Consider the following 24,106-nt stretch of genomic DNA (forward strand, 5'->3'; position numbering starts at 1 on the left):
GACAGGATGGCCCTGCAGAGAGTAGTGCGTTCGGCAGAACGCACCATGGGAACTACACTCGTCCCCCTGCAGGACCTATACATCAGGAGGTGCAGATCCAGAGCAAGCAAGATCATGAGGGACGCCTGCCACCCCAGTAACGGACTGTTCCAGATGCTAAGATCAGGCAAACGCCTCCGCTGTCACGCTGTGAAAACGGAGAGGATGAGACGGAGCTTCTTCCCACAGGCCATCAGGACTGTCAACTTTTATAACCCCAGAGACTAAATTTTTGTCGACACTTTTTGTGCTATGTTTAGTAACTTATTAACTTTATTTATATGCTGTAACTGTAATTCTTTTTGTGCACAACCCGCAGGCATTGCCACTTTCATTTCACTGCACATCGAGTATGTGTATGTGACAAATAAATTTGACTTGACTTGACTTGACTTGATTTAATGTTACTTGTTTTATAATGTTAAAAATACCATCAAGGCGATTTTCATCGAGATTTGAACGAATTCACTTAATGATAAAATGTTTGGATGCATCTTAGAGATTTTTGATTGAAGGTTAAAAAAGAATAAAGGGATAGTGCTAGTGCAGGCTTCCTCCACGAATGTCAACTGCACACACATTAATCTTCAATGAGAGTTTAAAATAATCATTATCAGTTCAGATTTCCATAATATATCCCGGGGAATCAGAGATGAAGATAACGTATTTCTAAACTTTATACCAGACCACCAACATTGCTAATTTAACCCATTTGTATTGACTGTATCGGCCATTAATTTATCAGTGCACCTTGCCAGGTTGTGCCAGTCACTTTCAAAGTTAGGCTGATCTGAAATCAGTTGTCCAACACCATTATTGACAAACATTGTTCTTTGGAAGCAGTGCCCTGTGTGCTGCTGCTACTGCATGCACTTTAAGTACCTGTGACCAAACATACATTTCAAAGTCTAGGGTCTTTTACTTTATCCCATGGCTTTATGTTTGGAAAAATATTTTTTGTTCCGGAGAGAGAGAATGAATGGTGTCACTTTGTGAGGGAAACAATCCATTGTTCTAATGGTATTACAATGATAATATCCGCACTTTTTGCAATGGCACACTGGTTCTTGAGTGTTCTAAGTTTGATTACATTACCAAAGGCATTGCATTTGAGTCAGTATTATAGCTTGTACATTAATCGTGTTGTAATATTTCAGAATAAAATACTACCTTGAGATGTTTTACATTTGAATTAAATAATTTTCATCTTGAAAGTTGATTTAATGAAATAAATTGTGTTGTGTCATGATTTCCTTCGGAAAATGGCCAGCTCAATTGAAGCTTTTGTATTGTATTTACACTGGTTCCTTACGATTATCATCAAGCCTGATGCTGATCTTTCTTCCCAGATGTGGGGGTATGGGAATAATATTATAGTCATTGTTATAAGGCTGGAAGGCTGATGCAATTATTGTCTATTGCCTATTACATTGAATTATATGAAATTATGAGAGGCATAGACAGGATATCTGATATAATAGTATAAGAAAATAACTGCAGATGCTGGTACAAATCGATTTATTCACAAAATGCTGGAGTAACTCAGCAGGTCAGGCAGCATCTCGGGAGAGAAGGAATGGGTGACGTTTCGGGTCGAGACCCTTCTTCAGACTGATATAATAGTATTGTTTACGAGGCTTTCAGGTAGGTAAGGAACGGATGGATAAGTAAGGATGGAAATGGATCAGGTTCAGGCAGAGGGAGGTTAGTTTAACATTAATTAATATGTTTTGCATGGGCAGTCTGGGTTCAAGGGCCTGTTCCTATGCTGTACTGTTCCATATTCTATGTAATTAGCCTTGGCCTGACACAGGGAACCTGTCCTTAACTGGAGGCTGAAGACTCGTTGTAAGAATATTCAATACCTTAACTTGGCGTTCATCTTCTTTCACGTAGATTCTCCAGTGTGATTATTCCTGCCACCTCTTCCATGCAATCCCTCAGGCATCTCCACTGATCATTTCCTGAAACAACTTCCCCTAACGTTCCCTCCAACCAATGCCCATATTGTCCCCCCGACAACCTCCAGCCTAAATTATACCCAGTCCCCTTCCTAGCCACCCCGATTACCTCACCAACTAATGCCACACTGCTTACTCATCTCTCAACGGCACCCATTTCTCCCACACAAGCCATCTCTTCAACTTGTCAAAATCATTTGGTTACATTATTATCCAGTCTGTTAACTGATTAGCTGCACGTCCTCCTCCTTCTATGCTCTGCAGCCCCTCTGCTCTGGCAATGGAGGGAACGAACGTCCCAGGTGTTGATGGATGCAAATTAAGTGGGCTGCTTTGTACTGGATGGTGTTGTTTTATGAATGCTAGTGCATTCGTCCAAGCAAGTGAAGATCATGGCAGCACCAGCCACCAGGGAAAGTTGTGGCAAATATCAATGTAGTTATGGTGTAGAAACAGACAGATCTGGTGAGAACAGACTTTCTTGCCTGCAAGTCAATGAATGAACTGCTGGGCGTTTTACAATCTGAGCAACTCACTGCAAGATATTTGTGGTTCCAGATTTAGCTCCTTGGAAGGAAGTTATGACCAACATTCTCCTTGAGCTCGAAGGGTCCATTCTACTTGCACCCATGTCAGCACCATTTACAATATTTGTGGTTGATCAAACCGTAGCCCACATTCACTTTGGACTTTTAAACTTTAAAGACATAGCACGGAAACATGCCCTTTGGTCCACTGAGTCCGTAACGACCAGCGATCACCCTGCACACTAACATTATCCTAACACTAGGGACAATTTACAAAGCCAATTAGCCTACAAACCTGTATGTCTTTGGAGTGTGGGAGGAAACCGGAGAACCTGGAGAAAATTCACACGGTCACTGGGAGAATGTATAAATTCCATACAGACAGCGCCCATAGTCAGGATCGAACCCGGGTCTCTGGTGCTGTAAGGCAGCAACTCTACCGTTGCGCCACTGTACCGTCCCACACTCTCTGCTGTTGAAATATAACCGCCTAAGGCAATGGAGGACCTGCCCGGGACATTGCAATTCCTGGACTTACCAGAATATTTTACAACTTCTTGATTATCTCTTGTGAGAAAAACAACAGGCTACTTGCAAACAGCAAATGCTGAGCTCAACAAATTATATATTTTTGATGCTTTGAGAGACGCCAGAAAAATGTGCCCTGTCAGTGCAACCAGTGAAGGAAGTGGTGGCACAATGCAGTTCTTGGCTGAAAGTATATGATCCTCTCTTGGACTTGGACCTGAAGCCACAACCTTCCAAGAGTGCCTCCACCAAGACCCACGCAAGGATAATTCTAGACCCAAGGGAATACACTGACATATTAAAACAGTTACAATCTGGCAGGTTCAGAATTTGCACAATATTTGTCGGGTTTCATTTCAAATGCAACATGCTTGGAAGTGAAAAACAAATATTTTTAGAAAGTTTACCATGTGGCAGTCATATTCATCAGGATAAGACACCAAGTGCTGAAGTAACTCAGGCAGCGTCTCTGGAGAATGTAGACCCTCCTCAGACTGAAGAAAGGTCCCGACCCGAAACATCACCTATCCAAGTTCTCTAGATGTGCGGCCTGATCCTCTGAATTACTCGAGCACTTTTTAAAGAATAAATCAGCATCTGCAGTTTCTTGTTTCTCATCTATTCGTCAGGATACTGTGGCTACATTTGAAAGCACCATTCAAATAAAGCCTTCATTGAATGAATATGTCTCATGCCCAGTAGATGGTGCCATTTCTCCCAGTAACTGACGGCTTCCTTTCTTTTTGTTCAGTTTGTCGAGCCAAGCAAAGGGTCAGAATCATAGAAAATCCCTGCAGATTCTAGGAATCTGAAACAAAATCAGGTCATGGCAGACTCGAGAGGTGAACACCTGCGGGATTTGGAAGAAGCATTGTGCAGACTGGAAAAGGCAGGCCTAAGTTTTAAGAGAAGTGTACTTTTATTTACTCCTTAAGTGTATGATGTGTATGATGTGTAGTACTTGTGATTGCTGAAGAATCACACCCAGTTCAGGAGAAGGTGAAAGACATTACCAGTGTTCCTGGCCCCGCTGATGTAAATGAGCTGAGGGCTTATCTGAGTTTTTGGTCATAAATTCCAGCTATGCTCTTCGCTTTTGGTCCAGCAGGTTGTGGGCTGAAACTCCACAAGAAGCTCGTGCATTCAAAGAATGCTGCAGTCTGCCGATGGGGAAGTCCACCGCTCCACCGAGAGAGTTGAGGTGCTCTCTGGCGTCATGTCATCGCACGCTGTTGTCCCACTGGATGCAAGATGGTTCTGCAAAGCTGATAAGTTTACATGCAGAGTACTGATGGCAGCAGAAATAAAAGTACAGTCAGCAGCACAAGGAAGCTTTAGCTACATGCACGGAGAACAGAGTTCCTTCCAGAAGGGCATTTATGGATGTCATTTCACCACATACATCCCATTTGTTCTATGAAATGAACCCAGTGCATCAAATTATTTCCCAAACAAGTTTAAAGTTTGAGAGAATATGAATATGTGATTGTTTTAAAGCTAGGATTTACCACTGACACACAAGTAATCCATAGGTGGTATTATTGCAAGGTTTAAACACAATCTTCCTTGCCCACTTTCCACCATCAGACCTCCTGGTGACTTCATTGAAACTTCATCTCTGGCAGTGAAGTGGCCAGCAAGCAGTTAGTATTTCCTCTATCAGGAGGAACAGATCACAGTCACAGAGTGAAGGACTGTATGAATATCAGTTTGTAGACTGCAACTCGGGAGATTCAGTGCTTCTCATCCCACCAATGAAAGTGGATTTGATTGGAAACAGCATGTGTCAAATGGATGCTGTTTCCATTTCATGCCTGTTAGCGTCCTCTGGGACTCTTAAAAAAGTACTAACCCAACAGTTTATATTTTCATTCTGACCTTCACTTAAAGCTGATCTCACAGTTTTAAAAAAAACTTGCCTTTGTTGCTATCTCTCTGTTCTTTATTAATCTCTGTCCACAGCCTGAAAAGACCAGAGACACTGTCAATGTGGGCTGTTCATTAATAGTTGACGCATGCCCTGGCCTCCAAGTTCTCCAGATCTCAATCCGATTGAGCATCTGTGAGATGTGCTGGATCGACAAGTCCGATCCACGGCGGCTCCACCTCACAACTTACTGGACTTGAAAGATCTGCTGCTCATGTTTTGGTGCCAGATACCACAGGGGTCTTGTAGAGTCCATGACTCGGCGGGTCGGCTCTGTTTTGGCAGCACACAGAGGAGGACCAACAGCATATTAGATAGGTGGTCATAATGTTTTGGCTGATCGGTGTAGATGCCACTCTGACAAAGGATTGAGCGCATACCATGGCTAAGGAATTAAACATGGAACATTGGAAAAGAGGTAATTATGATCTCACCGGAAAGGAAACCAATTGTTTGTTTATGGAGATAATGTTAAGAATATGTTCACTGCTGCTATGGATCAATGTATTTACAAACCCACCATTAAAGGCCTTGAAAACATTTCTGACAAGAAAACCAAAACATTTCTGACAAGAATACCAAAGGCTATAAACGAGAACTATCTTCTCTTGAGTTTCTCTTAATTTTATACGATGAATCTTTGCCTGAATGTTGATTGACGATTTGCTTTCTTTTGAATTGATTAAAATCAGCTGCTGATTGTGAAATTTCACATTTAGTCTGTCTCAGGAATGGCCATATTTTAATGGCAATGTTTCATGGAAACATGAAAGGAGCTATAGCTGTTAAATGACTGTACATTTGTTGTACCATTCACTGAAGGGAATAGATAATTGGGTGAAGATATATTTACTTTTTTCCCTTCAGAGGAAAGTTCCAGATTTTTCAGTGAGGCACAATTTACTCAGCGACGGGGGTCCCAAATGTAACTGTCTTGCTGTATCAGGAATGGGGCAGATAATTCTATTCAAAGTTGTGTACATCATCCAAAAATAAACTGTATGCTTTTGATTCATTAAATAATATGTCTCATGAAAAACAAATAATTTTGGCTGACCTATTGTTTTGCCCGAGGAAAAAGAAGAAAAGTCATGTTGTTTTCACCAGCACATTATCTTACTGCAATTGAAAAAAGCACCATGATGGGATTAATCGCGATGGCAGCCTGTGATTGCAATCAAATAAAAATATTATTTTCTGTGTGGATGATGCTTTTTCACCATCCCGGCAGAGTACTGATAAAACACCAGATTGTGCAACTGGGTAGCACAATGATTTTGTTGTTTTTAATGAGCATTGTATTTTCATAAGGTTAATTTAATGCAAAAACAAGAGTTGTGTAAAGGGGAATAATCTCATGAAACAATGTTAATTAAAGAGCCTTTTGGGAGGCTGCAAGAAGAAAATCAAGACCAGATTTGGCTCATGAATATTCTGTTATGCAGTGTTGAGAAAAAGAGTGACTTGTACTAAATAAAAAGAAGTATAACAAAACCTTGGCTGACATTCCCGGAACTCTAAGATAAAAACGATGCTATTTGTACCTTCGAAATTAGAAGTGTTTTCCAAATATGTTGAAGGCACGATTAGATCAGCCGTTATCTTGCACAACTTGGCTTCCCTCCTCATGTCTTTGTGAGCCAGTTACAGTAAAAGCCGTCAATCCCAACATCCATAAAAGACAGACAATTTGGAAATGATTTGAATGTACTATTATAACGTTAAGGCAAAATCAATATTTTTTGTATAGTCATTGAGCTGGCATAATAATATACAATGAAAGAATTAAATCAGTTTGTGAAATTCAGCTAATCTACAACCTGGGTACCACAGACTCAAAATAATACATTGACATTTGGAATAGGGGTGAGAGGAAATGTCTACATCCAGGGGCAATGTGAGCCCTGTTTCCAAGTGTATTCAAGGTAGAGATTGAATGATTTTTGGATACCAAGGGATTCAAGAGGTACAGGATTCATGCGGGAAGAAAGCTCTGGGATAGAAGGGTATTATGATCTTATTGACTAGTGGAGCAAGTGAGAGGGGACAAATTTCCCATTCCTGCTTGTGAATGTAATATTTTCATTCTCAATTTAAGAGTGCTGGGCAGTATCAGAGCTCAGGAAGGAATGTTCCATGGCAGAAATAATCACTATCTTGATGCTTCAGTCATTTAGAAATCCTGGATGACTGTATTGTTGGACAATTACATAGTTCACTATGAGATCCTTAGCGAATAACAAATCTCAATCAAACACTTTGTGATACCTTCGATTTGTACCAGCATCTGCAGTCATTTTCCTACTTAGTCAAACACTTGGTCAGAAACAGATCTGGGTCAAGGATATTACGAGCTGCACAAATCTCACTACATAAGCAATGAACACCAAAAGATTTCAGTTTTGAGCAATAATTACTCTCAGTTAAGTGAGTATTGTGGCAGGAACAGATCTCATTAAAGACTGTTTGGTTTAGTATCAGGTCAGTCTATGGTCACAAATGTCAGTCTAAAGGTGGTTGCTGTAACAGATCTTTGCTAAGATCATTGTGGTGTAACAGATAGTGTGAAAGTATTGGGCAGCAGCAGACTCCAGTCATTAGGACTATATCAACAACAGATCTCATCCTAAGAGATTCCAGTTGAGAGTGTTAATGGTTCTTATTCTAAAGACATTGGGTAGCAACAGAATGCAATCAAAAGTGTATAAGAAAATAACTGCAGATGCTGGTACAAATCGATTTATTCACAAAATGCTGGAGTAACTCAGCAGGTCAGGCAGCATCTCGGGAGAGAAGGAATGGGTGACGTTTCGGGTCGAGACCCTTCTTCAGTGTTGCAGGGTGGTAAAAGATCCCAATCCTGCAGTTTTGGCTTAGTCTGAGGGCACAGGCATTATCTCATTCTAATTGTTGACAAAGATAAACTTGAAATGTTAGATGAATAAATGTGCATTACAAATTCCATTGTTAATTTTACTTTGAAGCTTGACGATTAATTTAGTAAACCACTTCTGCACTGACAACATACAACGTGAAATGTGACATGAAATGGAAACAGCATCCATTTGATACATGCACAGAAAATTATGTTACCTCCAGTGCCAATGAACTCCAGGTCAGATTTAAGATGAGATTCCATTAAAATCCTGTAACATGATAAGAGGAAGCTGCAGAAACGTATTGATTTAGACAACAAAAGATAGACACAAAAAGCTGGAGTAACTCAGCGGGACAGGCATCATCTCTAGAGAGAAGGAACAGGTGACGTTTCGGGTCAAGACCCTTCTTCAGACGTTAGGGAAAAGGGAAACGAGAGATAAAGACGATGATGCAGAGAGATCAAGAACAATGAATGAAAGATATGCAAAAAAAGTAGTGATGATAAAGGAAACAAGCTATTTGTTCAGTGAAAACAAGAAGCTGGTGCGACTTGGGTGGGGGAGGAATAGAGAGAGAGGGAATGCCGAGGTTACTTGAAGTGAGACAAATCAATATTCATACCACTGGGCTGTAAGTTGCCCAAGGGAAATATGAGATGCTGTTCCTCCAATTTGTGTTTAGCCTCACTCTGACAATGGAGGAGAACTAGGACAGAAAGATCAGTGTGGGAATGGGAAGGAGAAGTAAAGTGTTTAGCAACCGAGAGATCAGGTAGGTTCAGGCCAAACATATTGATTTGTTGGCCTGATTAAGTTTTAAAATTGGATTTTGCAGCATTTACTAATGTATTTATTTTTTAAACTCTTACTTTCTGATTCAGTTGGGAAATGGGAGTAATTCTCTACTGAGCGATTATTTTCAGTAACAACATTTTGAATGTTTTTAAATATTAAAACACCTTCCCAAAAGTAAATGCATAATTGTGCTTTACAATCAATAAATTACTTTTAAGATTGAATCACATTTGTCACAGATACCCACAATAAGTGTGAGTGTTCATAAATATCCTTAGAGTTCTCAAATGGGATTTGAACCATTATTCCATGGTTCAGAGATAGAAGATACAATCTGAAATTAGTGCAATATATGGCAAACTTGTAGAGGTGTTTACATTATAACACTGACTCTGTAAAATAATTGTTCAGCCTCCTTTCCACTGGAATGCAAAATATTATCTTCTTTCAATCATTTAGAGATTATGGAACATTGGAATTTCCCTAAAATCGAAACCACTGCAGTTTTCAATGCAATAACCTCAGCCTTTTAAAACATGCTATCAACAAGAGCTTGTCACTAACTTCCAGTTGTGTCAATGAAATTGTCTGTTCTATTAATGAATGGTATCCATTTTATTTTTCCAAAATCCATTGAAATCTCTTAGGTTTGACTGTGGGAATATTTATTACCTCTAGATGCAGTAGCAGTTATTGGGGTTGTTGGAGCAACAACAATATTATTCCTCATGGTTTACATAGAACTTCAGCATTTACATTTGATCCAACGCTAGATTATAATGTGAATTATAGCACAAAGCTTTAATTTGGCATTTGGGAATGTCAGGGAGTTCAACACCTTGGCCTCTATGGAGCTCTGCATCATTCATTTAGTTCCATCTGCAAGTCTCACTCGTTCCTTCACAATTAAAGCTAATTCTGCATTGTAGGAACTGCTGGCATTTATTTCCCTCCCCCTGTTGCCTTTAAGATGGTTTTGGGCATGTGCTTTGAATTGCCACTGTCTATGTGGTATAAGGACTCTTGTATCACATTGTCAGGTAGAAAGTCTGCCCCAGTGACCACTAAGCCCTCATAACTTTCAATCTCCTTATTTGTGTTTCTCCAACCCAGCTACCCTGCCACACAGTGGCTGACCCTTTGTTGATCTTCCATCATCATTCTTTCATTGGCGGTGGTGGCTTTCATGCCCGGTTTAACAACAGCTGGGCTGTGGTTGTTTCTCTGTGATCCAGAGCCAGATAAACATAGTGACATTTTTATGAGCTTGACTGATTGATTTACTCTGGGCTTCAGTGAGATGCGTTGAGTTTTATCCATTATTCTGCCCATTTCCCTGCCCACAATGTCCAGAGAACAACGTGACCTTTCTGCAGCTTACTTTTCACGGAAACTCCTCCAGTGGGCTTTGTAACCCGATGGCAAATGCACCCAGCTTCCTTCAAGGCATCTCACAACATTTATATGCAATTTATGTGAGTGTGTGAGTGTGGTTCCCCTTTCCAAATCTCTGTTGATGCAAAATGTTCTCACCCTTCCAGTAAATGTTACACTTCGATGAGACTTCAGTATGTTACTGAAACCAAGTGCGGTGACATTCAGCAAGTCAATTATATTCGGTGCAATGGGTTTTAATTTGGAAGTGCATGAGGAAGCGGCCTGTGGTTACCATTGTTGCTTTCAGCCGTGGACCGGACAAGCACAGTCTTCTCATATCTGTGAACCGGGAGTGACACAGCCCAGACCCTCACACAAACCAACCTCCCTTCTATTGATTCCATTTAAACCTCATGCTGCCTCAGCAAGGCCAGCAACATAATCAAGGATGAGTCGCACCCTGGCCACTCCCTCTTCTCCCTTCTCCCATCAGACAAAGGTATAGAAGTGTGAAAATACACACCTCTAAATTCAGGGACAGTTTCTTCCCAGCTGTTATCAGGGAACTGAACCATCCTACACAACCAGAGAGCAGTGCTGGACTACTATCTACCTCTTTGGTGACCCTTGGACTATCCTCGTTCGGACTTTGCTGGCTTTACCTTGCACTAAACGTAATTCCCTTATCATGTATCTGTACACTGTAAATGGCACGATTGTAATCATGTATTGTCTTTCTGCCGACTGGATAGCACGCAACAAAAGCTTTTCACTGTACCTTGGTACACATGACAAAAAACTAAACTGAACTGAACTTAACTGAACTGAAATCACTCAGTTCAACATTAAACATTAAATAGCCATTTGTATAATAGTCATCATCACTGTTAGAACTGCTCCATAGACCACATAACCTAATGTTGTTCCTGCACCCCTGCCGTCCCCAACATTTCATCGGTCATTATTGTGCCCACTCAATGATGAGTACAAACAATGTAGGATTGATTCAAGGGCAGATTAATACTTCAGGACAATTACTTCGGAAACTGCAGCTTTATTGGGATAAATCTTCCACAGCCTGGCTGACTGACTGATATGCCCTGACTGAGTGAGACCCATGGGGTCTCCACAACTTCCACAGACTTTCATCAAAGACAATTCCTGATTTAACAAAATAGATATGCTCAATTGATAAAGCTTTGGATGCTGTTACTTTAGAAATGGATTTACATTAGATAATGCCTTTCAGGTGTAACAGAACCTTCCCACATCATTCCATCTGTTTCAATAAGTGAGATTCCACCAAAATACAAGCTCAACATGATCCAGGACAAAGGGGGCTTCTTGATCAGCTCCACACCGTCAACGTCCATTCCTTCCCCACCCTCAGTGCACCACGGCTGCAGCCCGAAGCCTCCACAAAATTCACTGCTGCAGATTGGCAAGGCAGATTGGCAACAGCACCTGATAAACCTGTCACCTCTATCACCCAGAAGGACAGAGACAGCAGAAGCATACGGAGGCTCGTCTACCTCCAAGTCCTCTTTGAAGTACAGTAAACCCTCATTTTTACTGTTCAGTTTTTGGCTTTCGGTTATCGTGGACAGACCTACCAAATTCCACCATTGCAAATGTCGGCCCTCGGTCGCACCTGCTGAGGGAGTCACCACCACCTGTGTTGCTGTAGTGAGACCTTAGAGCTTTGTAGCTTAGGGCAGGTAGGACTTTGCTTTAATGTTTCAGCTGAAGGCACCTTTGTCAGTCCAGTTCTTGCTCAGCCTAAATTTTCTTGCTGTGCCTCTAGATATGTAATGCCATAAGATTACACTCAGAGACAGCACATAATCGGCAACAACGTCTGTGCACTGCTTGGTAAGCTCTGGGAATAGAAATAAAGGCAGAATATTAACTTTTAACCTGAAAAAGAGAGCAAAATACCTGCACATCCATCAAGAACACGAGCTAACTTATTTTAAGTAATGCTGCAACACTCCATTGCTAATATTGTTTCATCTAGTGTGAATTCTTAATGTCAACTGATCATGACAGCACCTCTATTGGTGTGTAGACCTCCAAATAAATTATTAGCATCAGAACAGGCCTTGATGAAAGATATGTATTGAGATGGTAATATTCTCCTCCACTTGCTTCCTCTTAGTAAGCACTGATATCACTCCCGCTCCTCACTACCCTGAGCATTTATTGTTGAGCTGAAAAGGTAAATTGACTTGTAGGAAGGCATTTCATCTCCCTCATCACGATTAAGATTTATGTACTGTTCTCCAAAGGTCATAGCAGAATGGAATTTTCCGCAAGCAATTGGATCACTGCCTTCTCTGCCTCTTGTCAGAATAAATCATAATCATTAGCTCACTCAAGACTAAGCTACTGTGACAACCTTCTGAGAGTGGAATAGATTTATGTATGCTGCCTTAAGAGAGTTGATACTTTAACAAATCCTTATCAATATATGTCCAACTAATGGAATTCATAGAGATTTGTTTATATATTTGTTTCAATGAGAAATCTTCCATTTCGAGCAAATTGCCCAGTCTGCAGATGAGATTTAAAATATGGAAGCCTAGCAATTCAGTGGCATCACTGAACATGAACTATTGTGTAGCCATGACCAAACAAGTCCTGAGCCTGGCACAGCAAGATCCCATGGTGCCCAAGGCCAGTCGACCTCTTGTGCATTCCTTCATCAGCTGTGCCATGAAGGCTTGCTTTAAAGTTAGGTTTCAAATTGGTCTGAGACCAGGACAGAGCAGGGACCTTAGATTAAGATCAGGGGTTGTTAGATGACTTGGGGCATTGGTCATGAGTTAGGACTCAGATCACAGTCTCAGCTAAGGATCCAGCTGGAGTTTGGATGGGGAAGGCAGTTCTAGAATTGTGCCCAGAGTTAAGGCTTTGGGTTAAGAAACTGAAGTCAGAATTGGAGGCAAATCGGAGGGGAGGGGGTAGGGTTTTGTAGGGGTGGGAGGGAGGAGTATGGGGGGGGGGGGGGGGTGGAGGATGGGGGGGGGAAAGCCAGAGGGTTTGGCACCAGATTTGGGGTTGTGCAGATGTCAGGGGTAAAAGTTTGATAGGAATTTCAGAACCAGTTGAGTGGGCGAGTGGAAAAGCAAAATGAGTGTTTATTGCTGGAGTTGTGCTCAGTGGGAAGATAGGGGTTGGTTGGTTCTGAGATGCAAGGATAAGATCAGGGAGGAGGGAGTAAAATGACTCCTCTAAATGAGAGGCTCAAGGGAGGGGAGATAATAAATCCAGTCCTTTAGTGAAAATGCTGTTAAAACATGATCTCGCCCAATGACAGGCATGCATTGCAGCGTGACCTTTCGCAGGCGTTGCTTAAAGAAGTGGAATCATATCATATCATATATATACAGCGCGGAAACAGGCCTTTTCGGCCCTCCAAGTCCGCGCCGTCCAGCGATCCCCGTACATTAACACTATCCTACACCCACTAGGGACAATTTTTACATTTTACCCAGCCAATTAACCTACAAACCTGTACGTCTTTGGAGTGTGGGAGGAAACCGAAGATCTCGGAGAAAACCCACGCAGGTCACGGGGAGAACGTACAAACTCCTTACAGTGCAGCACCCGTAGTCAGGATCGAACCTGAGTCTCCGGCGCTGCATTCGCTGTAAAGCAGCAACTCTACCGCTGCGCTACAGATGCTGGTTTAAAGGAAGCTTTGCACAGGAACTGTAATTTTTCCACGGTCTCTGATGCATAAATGCAACCGAAAACCTTGTGTCAACTAATTGAGTTTCATATTTGTGACTTCGAAAAAAGGTGTCATTTATAATGATTTCTATGCCAGAGTCTCCACAAATTTTGGGAGATTTGCACATTAGCTAATCTCAGCATGAATGGAGCTGTCCACACAACTGGTCTCAGTACCTATGTTTTAAAAAAAGTGTCACCCATTCCTTCTCTCCCGAGATGCTGCCTGACCTGCTGAGTTACTCCAGCATTTTGTGAATAAATCATTCCTTACCTTCTACCCTGGGACCCTGTGTGAAAGTCTACAGGATTAGATGGTGGAAATGAATAGTCATTTGAATCAGATACTTTGACAGCAGCTAAATGATGAATCAGCTTCAGAATATTCATGCCACCAGGGCTGGAAGTGAAAAAGGACACTAGTCCTTTTACACAAGAGGCACATTGAGGAAGAGAACGGACATATTACAAAAGATTCATTGTGTCTTTGAAGATTTATTATCATCACCATGAAAGTACATTGTGTCATGATATACATAATTTAGAACATATGAGTTTAATCTATGCTTTATCTACACATTAACTTCTAATTTATAGATGCACACAGTTCCATGTTTACTTTGCTTTTTTCTATGACTTCAATGCAATTTTTATAAAAACTGTACAAAGATATTTGAACTGCAGCTTACAAAGGCAGATGGAAATGCTTTTTGCACTTAATCTACACATTACAGCACATCAAATAACATTTGAATTTGCCAAAACATTGAAACATACTAAATAATATCCTAAACATTTCATTTACAATAAAGACTTGGAACACATTTATTTTTACAATCTGCAGTTTGATCCTTGCAGGATCCTGGCAGCTGATTCCATTTGTGGTCATTTATGGTTTGTAGGTTGTGTCCGGAGCTTTAGTAAACGTGCCTTGAGGTTTGGCAACGTGTAGATGTGTTACTCAGGGATTATACCCATCTACCCAATGAAGATTGGTCATTAAATAAAGTTTAATGACCAAATATCATCCCGTTTTCATTGTGATTACTCGTTTCACAAGGGGCAAGAGTAATTCATCTTATTTTCTGCATCTCAAAGTGGATGCAATAACAATGCAAAAACAATGCAATAACAAAACGTGAATGCTAAAAGTTTGAAATTAAAACAGCTAATATTACAAACATACCACAATCAATTGACAGGCAGTTGCAAAACAGAGGAAAGTTTATGCAAGATGCTGAGGTTAATAACCTCCTTGCAAAAGGTGATGGGATTACTGTGTGTTCCCAATATGTCCTGTCAATTTTCTAATGTACAGCAGCTTTAAATTGTCAAAGTAACAATTCTTTTGACAGTATAATATCAATTTTCTTTATTATATTGTAGTATATATAATACTTAGAGAACAGATTTCTTAAGATCATTTCCCTCAGGGCTTTGCTCTTAAGATACCAACACCCTCACATTTTACACCATTGTACATCACATTAAAGCACAAGACCTATTATTCCTTTGACCTGCCAACCTCTCCGTACAGTAGGACGTCAGGACTAGTACCACACCAAGCTAATAGCATACTTTCTCATGAAAAGACTGGATGTTTTGGCCCACCCCCGGTCATTAAATTCTGATGAGCTGATCATTAGTCTTGGCTAAGAGCCAAACACAAGTTGTGAAAGTCAGAGGGCTTTAGGTTACTGATCGAAAGCAGAGGTCTGAGTGGAGTTACCTTCAAACGCTTCAACAGAGTACAGCTGCCTTCTAAGTTACTCTAACCAGACAAAAATTAAAACTAAATGCACATCTGGACCTTACATACAGTATGAAAAAAGTATTATACAGAACAGGCAACAGTATTAAATGTTCTGCTACTCATAACATGCACAGACAGTAAGAATTTAGTTGTACTTCAAAAGGAGAAAAATAGTAAAAGGTGACTGCAGATACGTTCTGTACAATTTATATTAAATAGTTTTATACTAACAAAGACATTATTTGCAAGCAGTCCTTTAAGTCGAAGGCAAATGGTTTCTTCTATTCCGACTTTTTCTTCTGTCGATGAGGGCCTTTAGTTTTGAGTGATCTATTCTGATTGATTGCCCCTCACCATTGGGTCTCTGCTTGTGCCAGCTCTCTTTACAGTACTTATTGATCGCCTGCATTTCAGAGTAACTGAATAGTCCTATCAGATCCTTGTGGAGGACCTGCACACCACGCAGGTCGTTGGCGGCACTCCAGGGCCAAGGTGCTCCTTTGATAATTTTGGGGGAAACCAATTCCACGTCAACAACCTTCAGCTTAACTTTGGTCACGGTGCTTTTAAAGTTGTTCTCAGTGGCAATGCAGTGATAGAGACCTCGGTCGTTGCTCTGTACGGAACGAATCAGGAGGCCATGCTCAGTCACGAGAATTCTGTCGTCTTGCTTTACCTGTTTGGAAAAAGACACTCATTTTGAAATGCCGCACAGCTGAAGGCAGAAAGACTAATCTGAACAAATCATACTTATTTTGAAAATCAATCCCTGGTGCAACATTGGAGAAAGTTTTAAACTTTTCAGGAGGTCCACAGAAAAGATCATGTGTAATCATACCCTCTACCTTGTTGCTCTGTGTCTGCTCAGAGAACAGGGTAGGGAGGAAGTCCTCCGAATCTCAGATTTTGTTCTTGAGGCATTTGAGGGCAAGGCAGGGAGAAGGGCATTTCAATTATTGGAGGCTTCAAATCACCACGGTAGACTATCCGACTTTTGACATGTCAGAATGGGGCTCAGCACAAATTGTAGGAACAAAAAGATTGACGGAAAGAGGGGGAAAGTACAACAGATTGGTCTGCAAACAATGTACGCAGTAGCAGATTTTAGAAAAAATCTGAAGTTGACAGAAGATGAAGGAAAACAAACTGGAATATTGGAAATGCAAGATGTGAAGTTGGAGCTGCCAATTCACTCTTGTGATTAATTAAGAACAAAACAATAACTTGCTACAATACACACCTCCTTTCTCCTGTCGTTTGTTTTCTGCATCAACCATTTGGCAGATGCTTGGGGTGACTTTGGTGTGCATTCAAGGAAGGCAGTGCTGTTTTTCACTCCATATTGCACAGACTCCACGGCATTTCTGTATGCTGAAAGTAAAGCATATTTTAAATATACATAATACGCACGTACAACATTACACATGAAGAAAAAAAAGCTTGACATGTGAATCCATACTGCTATATTATCCCAGATCCCATGGGCTTTAATCTTTTCGATCGGTTTTTCCCTGTGTGACCTTATCAAAGACCTACTGGTCCATGTAGACTACATCAACCCCTAGTTGGAATTTTTCAAAAGATGACTACTAGATTAGTAAAACAAACCTTCCCATCAACCCATACAGACTATCCCTCCCTCATTGTGTGCAGGTTATTCCTGTTCTTCAGATTTTTTTTCAATAATTTCCCTTTGGTTGGATATAATTGAAGAAAAGAAAATGACAGGTATGTAAATAATCTATAATGTTTGACTACATTTTAAGTCTGGATACATGTTCTTTATATCAAAACATAGCTGCTGGTCTTATGGAACTTTGCAAATGGCAAACCTACTGAATAAAAGGAGGCAAAATATGTATAAACTGAATGGGCATTTAACAAAGAAAGCTCTAAACTCGTTGGGAATAAATATTCATTTGATTTTTTCTTCCTAGTGACATGCTATTACTGTTAATGTTATATTCCTTACTTGAAGTCAATTTAACTGATATTCTACAAAAGATAATTGGATGCAACTATCTCAGATTCTTTCAACCGTTTGGTTTTCAAAATCTTCTTTGGATATGGGAAAGTAATTTGACAAAATAATAGATTAAAAAGCAAATGGTGACTGAGGGTGCGCTGAAATCTTTTCGCAGTTCAGCCCAACGAAAATTACTTTCCTAAAAATTCTGTAATGATAATAAAGTTGACCTATGCCTTTAGTTCGTCATTGCTACCCTGTCAAAAGTTTGGCATGTGTTTATTGTTCAAATGTATAATTAATCTTTCTGGGTGTTATTTGTCACTATGCCTCTGCAGATCACCAAGGCAAGGATTGATGGGAAACTGTAACCAGAATGGGCAACTTTTCCAGGCAACAATGAAAAAGCTTATTATCTTGAAGTTATTGATATTTTCAGAACAGCTCGTCGTGAAAGAAGAGCAAGGCCACATTGGAAGAGCGAGGAGATAGAAAAAAAACCTAAGGTTTACATAAAAAGCTTTCAAAAGCAGGTAAAGAATTAGCTAACTTATATCCAGACGGTTGAATGTCTGAAAAATTATTGCCTGAAGGTGGGGTATGAGGTTCATGAGAAAATATTTTACAGAATACATTTATCTGTCTGAGTTTCGAACATGATAAGAAACAGACACTGCCATCAGCTCTGGTAACAAGTGATCATTCCAGGAGTGGAGTGCGGTGGGCATGCTTGCACAAGCATGAGTGACCTTCTTAACATTCATTCACCTTGTTGCCGGGCACAGCACACCTGGCAATGCAAGTTGGGTCTCTCGACTGCTAAATATTGTCCACAGATACCAGATATTGTCCACAGACAGGCTGCAGCTTTCAAACGTAGCTTCATAAATTGATCAAAAAGATGCTCTGTTGCAAAGAGAAAGGAATTCCACACGAGGATGGAACTACATGAGTACTGATATCTGCTTAGGCAAAGCGGGAATGTTAAGTTCAGTCGGAGGGGATTTCTTCTTTGTGGTTTTATAAATTCTTGTCATTTTTGTATTCCATACAAGTAACATTAGCTTATCCTTTACTGGGCAGACAATCCTCAGATCTCTTTCTGGATGATGCTTTGTCAAGATGACATTTGACATATAATTGCATATTTCTTGGCTCCCAACTTCGGCGATGTGTCAAAATGGAATCTTTTACTTGTCCGCCTAAATAAATACAGACAACGATTTCCAGCCGTGCCATGAAAATAAATACCAGGGAGGATGAATTAAAAAATATATAGTTATAAGGCCAGAAAATTTTGTTTGTTCATTTTGTAAGGAGCCCTGAATAAGCATAATCAGAGGATAGACACAAAATGCTGGAGTAACTCAGCGGATCAGGCAGCATCTCGGGAGAGAAGGAAAAGGTGACGTTTCGGGTCGAGACCCTTCTTCAGACTGATGTCAGGGGAGGAGGCGGGACAAAGATAGGATGTGGTCAGAGACAGGAAGACTAGTGGGAGAACTGGAAAGGGGAGGGGAAGCAAGGACTATCTGAAGTTAGGGAAGTCAATGTTCATACAGCTAGGATGTAAACTGCCCAAGCGAAATATGAGGTGCTGTTCCTCTAATTTGCACTGGGCCTCACTCTGACAATGGAGGAGGCCCAGGACAGAAAGGTAAGATTGTGAATGGGAGGGGGAGTTGAAGTGCTGAGCCGATGGGAGATCAGGTTGGTTGAGACTGAGTGGAGGTGTTGAGCAAAATAATTGCCGAGCCAGCGATTGGTCTCGCCGATGTACAGAAGTTCTTCGGTCGCCTCGATGCGGGAGTTTTAATCACCCCAACGCGGGGGCTTCAATCGCTCCGAACGATTGGTTTGACTGCCCCAACCGTGGGAGAATAAAGAGGAAGAAGTTTGGACTTTATTGCCTTCCATCACAGTGAGGAATGTGGTGGATGTTTATGTTAACTTTTATGTAGTTGTGTGTCTTGTTGCTTTTTTTTGTGTGGCTGTAAGGTAATTCGCTTATCACTGTACCTTAATTGGTGCACGTGACAATAAAAGACCTTTGAAACCTTTGGTACATGTGACGATAAACTAAATGAAACTAAACACTATGGGGGATTCAGGAGCACTACTATTGGGGTTTTCAATTTGTTGACCATTTTTTTGACTATGACGTTATCTATGTGTGTACTGTGTTTAAAGACCCATTATGCTGGTGCAAGTAGGAATTTTATTGTTCTGCTTTCAGCACAAAAGACAATTAAACACGCTCGTGACTCTCTTGCTATTTCATCATACCTAACTTAATCTCTGCTGGTTTGTGATGAAGAGGAGTTTGAAAGTTCCATACCTAGTTCCATATCTAAGTTTACAGTGTAAATAACCTTCAATATCTCGGCTACCTCATGAACAACAGTGTGTAATGCTCACCTTTCAGATTAAAGCCTCTGCACTGGGTCATTGGGTTGCCATGTCGGACATCCTGTCTCCGACTCCTCCTGTGACCAAACACAACCATACAAGAATTATGATGGAGTTTAATCCGTGGGTGTTTCTGACCACCTCGCGAGAAGTAATGTTGCAAAACAGATTTCCCAACTGCACCGCTAATTTATTCAGGGCACTTTCTGCAGAAAGTTAGTATTGGCATTGAGTTATTATCATTAATTGGTAAGATAATGTGAATAAATTTGTTTTGCATGTTATCCTGTCAAATCATACCGTACACGAGTACAATCAAACTGTGCAACAGGTAGTGCAAAGAGAAACAAAAAGTGCGGTGTGTAGGTTTCAGTTGCAGGGAAAATGCAAAAAAAACAATTCCAAGGGATGGTAGATTGGAAGATTGGCACTATGTCACGTAGATTAAGAGGCATCTATTGTGTAGTCCGATAACAGCGGGGAAGAAGCTGCCCTCGAGTCTGGTGGTATGTGCTTGGAGGTTTTTGTAACTTCTGCCCAACGGGAGAGAGGAGAAAAGGGAATGACTGGGATGAGACTGGTCCTTGATTATGTCGGCTGTTTTACCCGAGGCAGCGTGAAGTGTGGATGGAGTTGATGGGGAGAGGCTGGTTTGCAAGAGAGTTGCAGGTTCTGCAACAGATTTCTCCCTCAGCATTGTGGACAAGAGTTCCCTTGCTGTCACCAATGAAATTGTGGAATTAAAAATGGAAGTTTTCTTTGAAACAAGTTAGTTTTGTCCATCAATGCATCAGAATTCTTGGAAAGAAGCTACTTTCTTAATAATCATGGAATATCTTTGGTCATAAGGAACTTTACATTGAGAGTCATTGAGTCATACAGCACGGGGACAGACCCTTTGGCCCAACTCACCTATGCTGACCAAGATGCCCCATCTAAGCCATTCTCATTTGCCTGCATTTGGTCCATATTCATCGAAACCTTTCCTATCCATATACCTGCCCAAGTGTCTTTTAAATGTTGCTATTGTACCTGTCTCTAAAACTACCTCCTCTGGCAGCTCATTTCATATACGCATTACCCTCTGTGAGAAAAAGTTGCCCCTCAGGTTCCTATTAAGTCTTTGCCCTCACACCCTAAACCTATGCCCCCCTGGTTCTTGATTCCCCCCATCCTGGGTAAAAGACTCTGCATTCATCCTATCTATTCCCCTCATTATTTTATACACTTCAATAGGATCACCTCAGACCCTCCTGCACTCCAAGGAATAAAACCCTAGCCTGCCCAATCTTTCCTGATAGCTCAGGTCCTCAAGACCTGGCAACCTCCCAATAAATCTTCTCTGTACTCTTTCCAGTTTCGTGACATCTTACATACATCAGGATGACCTAGACTGAACACAATACTCCAAATTTATGCACATTTTCAATCAACAGGGCAACTCGATAAAGGTGCAGAGTCCAGGTGTCTTGTACAATGGGTCATTAGTAAACCAGTCCATCAGCAAGGAGTATTGCAAAGAATGATTTGTTTCCCCTTCCCTGTAAATGCAGGGCTTATTGTTTACCGGCCCAATTGGGAATTAATCTGTGCTAATTGAGCAGATTGGCGACGTTTCGTTTGGCGTTATTTGAATGCTGAGCCTGCGATTAAGTATCTTATTACCCCTCCACTGCTGCTTCTGTCCTCTCTGGAAAACATTTCATTTTCTCTGCATAAATGCGTGCAATAGAGATGCCAGTGGAGTCTGAGCAAGTGATTATTTTACAAAAGTAAACATTGAAAAGAATCATTCATGGATGATAATGTGCTAGTTTGGTGCTGTATTCTACCCTTGAAGCTCCAAATTGCACATCAGTTCAGAAACTATCATTAAAAGCAGAGCCATTGCTTTCAGGCTGGTCAATGCATCATCATTCTTTCACGAGGGTGAAAAGCTTATTCAAAATCAGCACTGGCCTTAAAGAAAAAGACAAATATGTTGTGCTTAATGATGGTTTTATGAGTTTGTTCCTCCCTTTGCCATTTTGTAATTACAGACTTGTTTTGATTGAGTTCGTTCCCATTTCGGCAGCAACTGGGGATCTGCTTGATTGTTAGGACCAAGGTAATGGATCTGAAGGCCCCTTGGTTTTACAGTTTAGGCATCCAGAGTCACTCTCCAAGCAGATGTTGATGCCAGCAGTAGAATCAGGCCAAAAGAGGGACAACAGGGTAATAGTCATCAATCAATAGTCGTTTATTTGTCACATACACATAAATGTGCAGTGAAATGAAAAATTACCCGCAGTGCAACAATAAGACCAATAAGAATAATCAATAAAAATGCAATAACACATACAATCATAAACTAACACCAAACAAAAGAAATGTATTCACAAGCCGTGAACTACTTTGGCTCAGTGGTTTTATTAAGGCTACTTGTTAACATATTAGATTGCAATCTCTGAGACAATACAGCACAATGACCATTGCAGCATATTGATATTATCCTTTAGCTGAAGGATCTACTCGAATAACCTTCAAGTCATTTGATCGCTGACTACATTGTGAATGTATTACTCTTTCACTAAGACCTTTCAGGTAAAATTTGTTGTTTCACTTACCTTTTGCCAGTTTGATAAAACCTGGAGCAGGATTTGCCATCCCAAGCACAGTAAGGATCCCTGGCCAAGCAGCAGTCAGCACATGCTGTACCATAGACATGGCAGCGATGAAAGGACACCTGGGCTACCCCTTCATCAGAGCTCACATACAGTTGTTGCTGAAACACAAACAAAAATGGTGCTTAATATAAACAATCTTATCGCCTTCTGGCTGAAAAGAACGCATTCCTGATACAATTCAATAAACAGGATTGAGATGGACTTTCTTTTTTCCATAGCTTTGTCCTAATGCTACCTTCTGCTTGTGTTGCAGCATTGTGGTTCGGTTGCTGGACTGGCACAGAGAGACAGCATTGTCGTTAAATTGCGGGATTGTATGCAGATGCCCAGATAATTGATTGCATTGTATGCAGATGCCCAGATAATTGATTCCACCAGGGGAAAACTGCCACGTAATTATCCATTTCACCTTGGGTCTTTCTCCCTCTTTTCACCTTTCCCATCCCTCTTGAATTTCCAAGTTTTTTCCTGTTACTTATTTCAGCAAGGATTGCAATGTCGTTTCTATCAACCTTAGGTTATTTAACCAGAATTCAACTCAGCTTTTCCATCAATTCAATATTTTTGCTGTTTGAAATCTTGTGGCTAGGCATTTGTCCAGGGTAATGGTCCTCTGCTGTACACTACTTCGGAAATGTATAACTTTTGACTCAAATAATTCATTATTTTAATGATTGTACTAAATTTAGTAAAAAAATTAAACATACTTTTGTCTGAGCATTCTAGCTTCTCACTAATAAGTATAGAGTTGATGCGTCTGTTAAAATGTTATTCCTGCTTGTTTTTTCTTCATTAAAAATGTTTGGTAATCACTTACATCATAACGTTGAAAATTTTATTTTTGTAAATGAAATAATGCGAATCTCTCTGAGCAGGATTACTATATCTACTGATAGAAATGCCCTAATGCTGCTTGCAACAGTTTGATGTACAGCATGATCTGCTATTTCACCTTTCCATTCATTTGCAGTTCCAGAGCCAATGCTAAATCATAAAAGCATTTTGTACCAATTCAAACACAGCATCATATCAGGAATAAACTATTTGATTGAGAACAATTTATCTAAAAAGGCAATGCAATAAAGAGACTGCAATCAATAAAACAAAAATCTACCTTTTTGGATGAAATCTTCATCGTTGTGATAGTTGATTGATTCTATAAAAAGGAAGATAATCAGAATTGTTTAAGCATTCTTGACAGATTACCAAGTCATCATATTGACAAAAACGCTAAAGAAATGTATATTAATTCTACAAATAATGAATAGCACATTTTGGCCTGATACAACTTTCCTGTTTGAAATTGTTTTTCTATTGATGTAATAGTCTTTTGTGATCTACCCTTTGCTGAGGTCAATTGGCCACAAATATAAAAGCAATAATTGGGTATTGTTTTAGGTTTTCAGATTTTAGATGAGATAGGTATACAATCTGAAGATAGCTTCAAACCCAATGAGGCTGATGGTCGACTGATGGGCAAATGAAGTGTGGTTTACAGCCCCAAGTGTGAAGGCACCACATTGAGCCAATCTACCACATTGAGC

General features: G+C 40.5%; 1 protein-coding gene across 11 annotated transcripts in view; it reads right to left on the bottom strand.

The window, feature by feature from the left end:
- Positions 1 to 14,254: 14,254 nt before the first annotated feature.
- sema3c (sema domain, immunoglobulin domain (Ig), short basic domain, secreted, (semaphorin) 3C) overlaps positions 14,255 to 24,106 on the bottom strand; it is a 206,937-nt gene continuing 197,085 nt past the window's right edge. For all 11 annotated transcript variants that reach the window (XM_078419759.1, XM_078419755.1, XM_078419752.1 and 8 more), the window contains 5 exons: positions 23,677 to 23,718; positions 22,503 to 22,660; positions 19,906 to 19,973; positions 16,762 to 16,892; positions 14,255 to 16,197 (listed from right to left, as the gene is read on the bottom strand). In XM_078419759.1, coding sequence (XP_078275885.1) covers positions 15,778 to 16,197; positions 16,762 to 16,892; positions 19,906 to 19,973; positions 22,503 to 22,660; positions 23,677 to 23,718 — 819 coding nt within the window. In that variant the 3' untranslated portion in view covers positions 14,255 to 15,777. The remainder of the gene's footprint in view (positions 16,198 to 16,761; positions 16,893 to 19,905; positions 19,974 to 22,502; positions 22,661 to 23,676; positions 23,719 to 24,106) is intronic.

This window comes from Rhinoraja longicauda, chromosome 23, assembly GCF_053455715.1.
Source record: "Rhinoraja longicauda isolate Sanriku21f chromosome 23, sRhiLon1.1, whole genome shotgun sequence".
Lineage (NCBI taxonomy): Eukaryota > Metazoa > Chordata > Chondrichthyes > Rajiformes > Arhynchobatidae > Rhinoraja > Rhinoraja longicauda.